Here is a 10,321-nt window from a genome sequence, read left to right on the forward strand (position 1 = left end):
TTCACATAAATTCATGCAGCTGCAATGGGCAGGGATTAGGACTCAAATCCATGCCTTCAGGCGCTCTCAGTGAGTCTGAGTGGTTTATAACATGGCCAAACACAATGTGGGACTAAAAACCACTAATCACAGCACTAAAGAACATAAATATTCTTGACCTCCTGCAAATGGCTGTCGCCCCAGAGCTAGAGCGGGTGTGTGGTCTCTCAAGCCAACTTTCCAGCAGGGGGTGTGACTGAACTCCAAGGATACAAGGAAGACTGGAATTGTTTTTTGTGTATCAGCTCCCTGAGACCAGGAAGCAAGTCTCCAGCAGGCTCCCTCTGGATTCCTTACCTTCCTCAGGAAACAGCGGGCCCCCACATCTCTTTGAGGGAGGCAGCAAGGCAATTCAGAAATGTGACAGAAATGTAACACGGAAAGACACACCAATGGACGCCTGGGTGGCTCAGTCAGTTAAGTGTCTGCCTTGGGCTCAGGTTATGATCTCAGGGTCCTGGGATCAAGTCCTGCATCTCGCGTGCATTTCCTTACTCAGTTTGGAGTCTGCTTCTCCCTCTCCCAGCCATCCCCCCAACCCCACCGTTGAGCTCTCTCTCTCAAATTAAAACAAAACAAAACAAAACCACCAACCACAATCGTGTATTTCAAAGTAGGGAAATTTTCTCAGGAATATTTCTTCCGTTTTCTCAGTGGTACTACCTGTAGTTTGGTAGGGTTTTCTAGTGGCCAATGTGTTTGCAACTGTATAAAATCACGGTCTGAGGAACATGCTGTCTGGACACTCTCTTGCAGTGCGGGAGTCGGCCGGACGGGAACATTCATTGCCCTGGACAGGCTCCTGCAGCACATTCGGGATCATGAGTTTGTCGACATCTTAGGACTGGTGTCAGAAATGCGATCATACCGGATGTCTATGGTGCAGACAGAGGTAGGAGTGGAATCAAAATGTATTTTCAAATATGCCCTGGACTGAGAAACTTCTTGAGATTCAGTCTCATGTTTCAAAACAATTGTCTCCGTTTTTTTTTTTTTCCTGCCTCTACTCTTCCTAGTTTCTTAGTGTGCATGTTCAAACTGTTTAAGGTACAAAAAAAAAAAAAAAAAAGATATTAGCCTCTAGAAATCCATTCAGTGTATAGTGCTAGCCCTGCAGTTGGCGTCCTATGCCCTTTAGTAATCCAAGGCACATGGATGCATCTACAGTATCTATAATAGAATAAAACCTCTTTGGACAGACCGAGTTCAGTGAAGGTGACAGCCGATCTGGGTAAATGCCACCAAGAGGAGACGGTGGAACTCATGTGATTTAATTTATATTTGAAATGCTAAATGTGATTCAATAAGTTTGGCATTAGTTCATCCTCTATGTGACTCTCTGTCCCAATGCACTTTGGATGATGATCAGGGGCTGGATTTATGCTTTTTGTCCCTATGATGTTAAGGATTTCCAGCTCCCAACAAAGTAGTGCTGCCAGTGTCCTTGATCTAAAGGAATACCCATTGTAACGACATGGGAGCATCCCCAGAAATACCCACCAGTGTTGTGTGCTCCCCCTTCTTCCTCCTCTTCTGTCCCATCCTCTCCTGCCTGGAAGCCTCAGAATGTACTCCAGCCGGAGTGGTTAGCCCTGGGCTGCTGCCGGCACACGGCATCACACAGCCTCCGAGCAGGAGCATGTGGGCTCCTGGGTGACTCCGAAACCCACGTACAGTAGCTGGTTCAGAACCCTCGTTACCGTGCGGTACTTATGACCTCTCAGCTTGGAACATACAATAATCCTTTTTGCTCAGGGAGTTTGGGGGCAGAACGCTTGTAGAGTAGAAACAACCTGACCTGACCTACTCAAGTTCCAAGAGATGAAACGCTGCCGTCATCTTCCCCATGCTTTTCCTACTAAGCACCACTAGGTGTCAGTATAACTCAAAGAGCCTGTAGTAATTGGCAGCTCTCTGTTCACGCTTCCCGTTTCTTTCTTTCTCCCTTCCTTCCTTCCTTCCTTCCTTCCTTCCTTCCTTCCTTCCTTCCTTCCTTCCTTCCTTCCTTCCTTCCTTCCTTCCTTCCTTCCTTCCTTCCTTCCTTCCTTCCTTCCTTCCTTCCTTTGTTATGTTATTTTTTTCTATGTTATGTTACTCACCATACAGTATATCATCAGTTTTTGATGTAGTGTTCCAAGATTCATTATTGACATAAAACACCCAGTGCTCCATGAAATCTGTGCCCTCCTTAATACCCACCACCAGGCTCACCCATTCCCTCTGCCCCCTCCCCTTCTAAAACCCTCAGTTTGATTCCCAGAGGCCACAGGCTCTTATGGTTCATAACCCCCCCACCACGCCCCACCACGCCCCGATTTCCTCGCCTTCATTTTTCCCTTTCTTCTCCCAATATCCTCCATGCTATTCCTTACGTTCCACAAATAAAGGCAACCATATGATAATTGACTTTCTCTGCTTGACTTGTTTCACTCAGCATGATCTCCTCCAGTCCCATCCGTGTTGATGCATAAGTTGGGTATTCGTCGTTTCTGATGGCTTAATAATATTCCACTGTATATATGGATGACATCTTTTTTATCGATTCTTCTGCTGAAGGGCATCTCAGTTCTTCCCACGCTTCTGGTTTCTTCTCTCCTATTCTTAGCTTTTCTTTCCTGCTTCCCACTCCCATCTGACAAAGGCTTGATACAGCTGACCCAAGGGATTTATTTCTACACTTTACCAAGATCATACCACTTTGGAAAGAGTGACCCATTCACATGCAGGTCTCATTGATGATGTGTTTGTTTGCTCACTTCCTTGAGCCCACTCACATCCCAGCCCAGCTGCCTTCTAATTTACAGCAGTGGGACAGGAACATTACCTCATTGGTGTAAGCTCAAAATGTTCTGCTTCCCCAGAGAAGCCCACTACCTAGTGATTAAACAGTGCTTTATGAATCGGTCCATATTTTTGGTTTTCACTCCCATAAATTTACATCCTAATATGTGGTTAATACTCCCCATTATGTATTTTAATCCCCAAACTTCAAAGGGCCACTCCTTATTTTAAGTATTTTGGATGTGATGAATTGTCTGCCCCGTTGACTTAATTTATGCCTCTTATAATTTTATAGACTTTGATTATAGCCTATTTGCCTTTGGCTTTCCCAATTACAGAATCCTAATGCCTTTTTAAAAACTACCTTCACATGGTAGACCCTCTATCCAATTTGCAACACCATTTATCTCTTCTCAAGTGTGCTAATGGCACCGAACTAGAGCAGTCAGCCCATGTGTCTTGGCAGAGCTGAGGAAGTGTTTTGCGTTCTCCCTAACTTTCTGGTCCCAATTCATGGTTGTTTGGCTTTGTTGTTTCCAGCAGCATTTTTAGGCTGACGTCTCCAGGGAAACGGTCTTTTTAAAGGGCAATAGCCCTTCCCTGAACTCTGGTGGGAAAACTCAAAGTCAGCAAAAGAGGCAGAGGTCACCATAAGTTACTGATTTTTTCCAACTGTTCCAGCTTCGCTCTTGAGTTCCCTCGGGATTCTGCAGCGAAGTCTCTCTAGCTTGAGCTATTTATTTATGTCTGTTTTGTTAGTTATGTCTGGAACATCTTGTTCGTTTACCTTTCTTTTTCCTGGTTCCTGTGCTCTTCATGGTTCAACCTGCATTCTGAATGTTAGGGTTTTCCTAACATCCTCCTTGAGCCCATTCACCTGCTGCCTTTGACCTTACTGATGTTAACACATAAGGAGCAAAGTAACAAATTATTTTCTTTGGTTTTATCATCCCACCCCAGTGATTTTTAAGAGGCAGGAATGATTCTCCAGCTGATTTCCAATTATATAAACCACCTGTGTGCTATGAACCAGGTTCCCTCTCATGGCTGGTTTTGTAATTTTCCTGCCTCCTCTAGACAGCCTGTCATCTCTATTCTACCTGCCCCACTCCAGAAATAGCAGAACTAACCGACTGAAAGAAACAGTGTGTCCTGAGATGCACATTTCCGGTAATGGCAACATGCTGTGCAGCTGCACTTGGACGTGCTCTCTTCTCTTGTCTCAACTGACGGGGCACAGGCTATGAGCTTCTCCCCAGGAGCAGCAAGGGGTAGTTAGGAAGTCAGGGTCCGCAGGCCAGCTCTGTGAGTCGGCCTGGGCCACTTACGGCCACCCTACACCCCCCTTCCCCTCTCATAGCTCCCTGTCCCCATGTGTAAAACGTGAATGATGCCTTCATGAACAGCTGTAGCGTATCCATTAAATGAATAGTGGAATCTAGATAAGCATTTTGAAACCATAAAGTGCTCTATATGGAGTGGTGTTCACCTCCCTTGGCTTCTCTTCTATTTTTATCAAAGGTTTTATTTGATTTTCCTCTAATAGGCTTTCCCTGGAGGTCAGTGAGGGCTTTGTCCTGAGCAGCCGTTATCCTGATCAGCGGCTTAGACTTCTCAGGGGCTCTCAGGGACACGTCTGTAAATAGTCTCGCATTTACTTTTCCTGGGGTCCAGCTCTTTTTTTTTTTTTTTTTTTTTTCCTTCGTGACACAAAGTTTGTCTACTGTCTAGTTCTGATTTGAAAAAACAAGGCACGCTCTGGCCTGGCGGTGCCCAGTGCTTGACACACGCCCAGAACCAACGGGGTGATGTGTGATAATGAGAAGAGGTGGTCAGTTCTGGATGGGATACTATCACAAAACAAGGGAATATACTTACTCCAAAGCCTGTTGAAAAATACAGATTAGGCTGAGGTATCAACCTTGAAGTATTAACCTAACCTTTATAAAGTTGTCATACAAAAGACCCTTAACTCCTGTGAATATTGTGACTGACTTTCATGTCAAGGTTATTTCATATGGTATTACTTACAGAGAAGCTCTAGGAAATAAAGAAAAAAGGTAAAGGGTCATGAGATTACTTTGATTTCATGGCACCACGAGAGCTACGCTCAATATTTTGATGTATTTCACCTCTATCTTCATTCAAGTATGATTTTTATACAATTACACCTTTTATGCTATGTGTACATCTACTAACTTTACACTATAATTTTCCACTTAACATTTTGCTATCATATCATCCCAAATTGTCCAAAACTCTATAAATCTCATTTTAAAGACTGAATAATTTTTCATAGAGATCTGCTGTGTCTTATTTAAGCCATTCTCCTTTTTATAGGACATGAAATTGAATCCTTTCCCACTTGTTTACTATCTGTGTCCACAAGACCATTTACTAGCACGTTAGTAATAATACCTCCACCAACAACAGATAAAAATGACAACTTCAACAAACTCAAGCCACCAGGGAGCGTTACTATCTTCCTTTAGCTTTGCTCATGTCATGGACAAGACACAATTGTTTCAACTTACATTTTTTTATTATGTCCCCATCTTTTGCATATGTTTTAATATTTCCTCAGTTTACTTCAGAAAACTCTTCATAAACGCCCTGAGTATTAGGCATGAGGAATAAAAAGATATAGTCCCTCCCTTCCAGGAGTATTTGGTCTCATTGCCGATATATTTTGTCAGTCAGGTTAAGTGTGTGTGTCACTGAGTTGAGGAATTTTAAGCAAAAATAAAGGTATCGAGATACGTTTGTTAGATTATTCCTTTCTGCCTGTGGATGTCCACCAAATAAGCATCATTAAAGTCTCCCTTCCCACCACCACTGTGTCTAAGTCAGTCTCCTAAGAGCTTGCACAGCAGCGAAAGCTCTTCACCAGAGATCTGAGCTTTCAAACAACTGATAAGAGGCTGAGGAGCTATTTTTGAGCAATGCGGAATGCTCACAACTGTGTGGTCATGAGAGATCCAAACACCAAGTGCTCCAGAGAGAGGCTCTGGGTTAGTGAAGTATGGCCTCGTGGAGGCAGCCACGAAGCAAGGCCATACAAGGGGATTGGAAGAGATGTGCAACCAGAGAGGGCTGTTTCAAGAGAAGATTCTCAAAGACCTGGTGCCCACTTAATTGTGAAAAAGATTTTTGTTGGTGGCATTAAAGAAGACACTGAAGAACGTCATCTAAGGGATTCTTTTGAACAGTATGGAAAATCAAAGTGATTGAAATCATGACCAACCTAGGCAGTGGCAAAAACAGGCTTTGCTTTTGTAACACTTGATGACCATGATCCTGTAGACAAGATTGTCATTCAAAAATCCCACACCGTCGATGTGTGGGATTCACTGTCAACTAAGAAGTAAGGAAAGTCCAAGCTATGAAAGAGATGGTTAGTGCTTCATGCATCCAAACAGGTCGAAGTGGTTCTGGAAACTTTGATGGTGGTCATGGAGGTGTTTTTTGTGGGAATGACAACTGTGGTCATGACGAAACCGGGAAGGTTGCTTTGGTGGTAGTCGAGGAGGTGGTGGATATGTGGTGGTGGTAAGGACGGCTGTCATGGATTTGATAATGATGGAAGCAATTTTGGAGGAAGGAGAAGTTGTCATGACTTTGGCAACTACAACAATCAATCTTCAAAGTTGGGACCCATGGAAGGACTAAATTTTGGAGGCAGCAGCTCTGGCCCCTGTGGTGGTGGAAGCCAATACTTTACCAAAACACGAAACCAGGTGGCTATGGCAGTTCCAGCAGTAGTAATGGCAGTGGCAGGTTTTCACTACCGCCAGAAAACAAGGCTTAGCAGGAGAGGAGAGCCAGAGAAGCTACAACCCATTTGTGAACTCAGCCAAGCACAGTGGTGGCAGGGCTTCGCTGCTACAAAGAAGACGTGTTTTAGACAATACTCAGGTGCATGAGCAAAAAACTTGAGGACTGGTTCCATGACAAAGTGTATAACAGGTCATTTTAGTTTCTGTTCTGTAGAAAGTGTAAATCATTCCAACAACAGGTTTTAATTGGACTTTTTTGGCACCCATGCTATGATTGCTAAATGTCTGATACTGAATAAATGTGTTTTTTTTTAAAGGTATCAACATTTTGTCACAATTTTAGAAAATAATTTTCCTTCCCAGCTTCCAATTTACCCTTTATATTATTCATTTTACTTTGTTTTATATACAGTAGTTTGAAATTTTTATTTGTAATTTATTACTTTGCTTTGAAGTTTAGAAAGTCCTTCCTAAAAGTAATCAAAGAAAAACTAACCTGTATTCAGCAACCCCCCCCTTTTTTAAGGCTTAATTTATTAAACCTTTCCAGAATTCATTTTGGTATAGTATGAGATGATACACAATTTTTTTTTCAAAATAGGCCTATGATTTATTGATCGGATAGTCATTGCCTTTATGTTAAGCTGTGATGACCTAAGTTCTATTATTAATCAAAATATTTTTACAGTCGAGTCTCTTGGATTTTCTTGTTGTAAAATTATCTCCTAAATAATGAACATTTTTCCTTTGACATCAGATCAGAGTATCTAACCCCACTGAAGCAGGAAAGCAGTATATCTTTGCATGTGTTTGCACAATACCTCGCTCTGAACCCTGCTTTGGTCTTTTGCTCTAGGAGCAGTACATTTTCATCCATCAGTGTGTGCAACTAATGTGGATGAAGAAGAAGCAGCAGTTCTGCATCAGCGATGTCATCTATGAGAACGTTAGCAAGTCCTAGTTCAGAATCCAGAGCAGTAAGTAGAGACGAGGCCATCGTCGGTGCTCTGTCTTCAAACCACAGGAGGGGGCATGATGTGACATAACAGAAGACAGCAGTCGCCAGCTGTATTGATTTTGATCCCCAAATGTATAGGGAGACAGTACTACTGTGCATATCTTAGTGCCTCTGCGCACCTTGGCTGGGGGGTATGACGGGCTGGAGCTTCGGCAACCCATTAGGATTCGACCTTTCTTCCCTCCATCTGGAACCTTCAGCTGTCCTGATATTGGATCTGTGTCTGAGATATCAGGATGCTGCTGTCCCACTCTATTTATCTTGTGTTATGTGCAAATATCTTATTGATAACGAGGGTCATGCAAGGGGTTACAAAGGACATATGAGCTGGAGTACACATCCCAAAGGAAAAAAAAAATTGACAATTTGTCTCGGAATAGTGGAGTAGAGGAACACCTTGCTTCCATCCATTATGTGAACACTTACTTGAGAACTTCCTAAAAACATTAGTAACATATTCAATGCCTTGTGCTCAACTTTAAGTAGGAGATCCTATTTTGGAGCTGTTATACTCTTCGCTGAAGGAACAATATGCCAGTTCAAGTCAGTAAACAGTGTGAAATGTATCTGAGTACAATGAGGTGGGGGGGACCATTCCCAGGGTTGGGAGAGGACAGGCGTGCATTGTAGGATTCATATGGAAGGATAAAGGGCATATGGATCAGTGGGTAACAGGATAGGATTAGTATTCTATCTTCGTAATGGGTAAAGACTGAGAGACAAATTTGCCAAAAAGGGAAAGATATTTAGATCCACAAAAAGGACTTAAAGGGGGAAAGATGCACAGATAAGCCTGTGTCCACATGGGTGATGGGGCTGAGTGTAAAGAGAGCAAACAGTGGCATCAGGAGGAAAATGCTCTACTTCTAGCCCCAGACCTGTGGCTTGTCCCTGCCAGGCTGCTCACTGTCTCTCTCTCTCTTTCTCTCTCTCTCTCTCTCTCATGTGCAGGACAGGACATGGTGTGCACCCATCCTCCCTTGCTTCCAGAGTTTTTTAGGGGCCCTCCTGGCCATTTTGCTAAGAAGAGACCCTACTTTGTCATATGAGGCCAAGGAGATAATCGGTCTCCCTGAAGCACCGGGAAGACTTAGCCTTAAAGAGCCTACAGTGTCTTTTGGACTCCTTCACTTCTGGACATTTAATAATGGACCAAATTCAACGGAACACCACAGAGGTCCAGACGCTCTGCAAAGGGCAGGAAGCACAGCACTTCCAGAGAGTTTCCTTGGCCCTTGGCTGGTTGGGCTGAGTTTTTTTGTTGTTGTTTTTAAGTGCAATAATTTTTGTATGTGTGATTTTATCAGGAAGCTGGATCGTTTTCTACCCACACGACCAACCAAGCCCGTAGCCCAAGAGAGAACAGGAATCGTTAGTATCAAATTGTACCTCATTGTTAGAAAGCGGCCTGGCCACACATGAGGAAATGTTAATTCTACTTCAAGGAAACTGAACCAGCGATATCTGTCCTCCGGCATTAAGCTGGGCGGGTGGAGGGGTGGAGAGAGAGAACGGTTCTACCCATAGATCAACTGCATCTCTTTTCCAAATATGAAAAGCTGTAATTCAGCTTCAAAGTAGAGTAGAAAAAATATTTAAGTCTTAATTGTTCTAGTTCTTGATGGTTTTCTTCCTTATTAACAGTTAAGTGTTGTTTTCCCCTGGGCCCTCTTGAACTAATGTCACTGTCCAGATTCTTTTTTCACCAAACCAGATCTGGTTCGGAGCAGTTTGAAGAAGGACTCTTAAGACTCTACCGCTGTCGGAGCAACCTTGGTGCCTAGAGTTTGCATTCCTTTTTCTGTGGACCTGCATACATGTGAAAGCTATTTCTCTTGAGAACTACATAGGCTGTGAAAACGCACTTTCCTCCCCCCCACCGAAGAGCTGGGGGTTTATGACGTTAGGGCAATGAACTGCAAGCATGCTAGGACAATAATTTGGCTACTGTCAAAAAAGTTGGCTGTTGTCTCTATGGACTCCAACCGAGGTTTCTTTTGGTTTTGTTTTCCTTTGGGTTGTCAGTTTCATTTTAACCCGTGTAACTAGTAACATTTTCTTCTTCTGGATTTTGTATCATTACAGTACATGGTTGTGTATTGTGATCTACAGGCTGTCAAGAGGGACACTGACAGCACCGTGAAGCCTGTTACTTTGTGTCACTTCCTTAAAAATAAGAGCTGGTGGTATGAATACACCAAGGAAAGTTTTCAGAGCTGAGAGTAAACAGAAGCTGATGGCTTCACTGTGGCTGTCCTGCCTTCCCGCGTGCGCTTCCGGAGGCTTTGTTCTCTGCGTATCTGATCACTACCCCTTGCCCTGGCTTCCCTTCACTCCTGATCATCTTCACGGAGCCACGGACCTAGGAGCAGCTTAATAATTTATCGGTGACCTTAGTGGCCGTGAAGGATGCCAAGCGAGCAGCTCTGCACCCCACAGCTCTTGTCACTGAGAAGGCCTGGCCACGGCAGACCTTGGCACGGTGCTTTGCAAGAGCTGGCCAGTGAGCCGCAGGTTCACCTTGCAGGGGGAGCGGCAGAGGACGCCCAGACCCCACGGCTTAACAGCTTGGGCTCCTCGGGCGGGCCTTGTCGGTTCTCCACTCGCCTCCCTTCCTCCCCTTCTCGCCTCCCTGCTCCTACCTCCTCTTCTCACCCCTCCTGTTCCTTTCCCTTCTTGGCCATGTGAATAATGAATCGCTCCATTC

At 43.9% G+C, this 10,321-nt stretch overlaps 1 protein-coding gene across 1 annotated transcript in view; it reads left to right on the plus strand.

The window, feature by feature from the left end:
* Positions 1 to 9,841, plus strand: part of PTPRO (protein tyrosine phosphatase receptor type O) — a 47,948-nt gene extending 38,107 nt beyond the window's left edge. Inside the window, exons 13-15 of the mRNA XM_044228003.1 lie at positions 796 to 931; positions 7,453 to 7,573; positions 8,566 to 9,841. Coding sequence (XP_044083938.1) covers positions 796 to 931; positions 7,453 to 7,557 — 241 coding nt within the window. The 3' untranslated portion in view covers positions 7,558 to 7,573; positions 8,566 to 9,841. The remainder of the gene's footprint in view (positions 1 to 795; positions 932 to 7,452; positions 7,574 to 8,565) is intronic.
* Positions 9,842 to 10,321: the final 480 nt, after the last annotated feature.

Source organism: Neovison vison, chromosome 12 (assembly GCF_020171115.1).
Source record: "Neovison vison isolate M4711 chromosome 12, ASM_NN_V1, whole genome shotgun sequence".
Lineage (NCBI taxonomy): Eukaryota > Metazoa > Chordata > Mammalia > Carnivora > Mustelidae > Neogale > Neogale vison.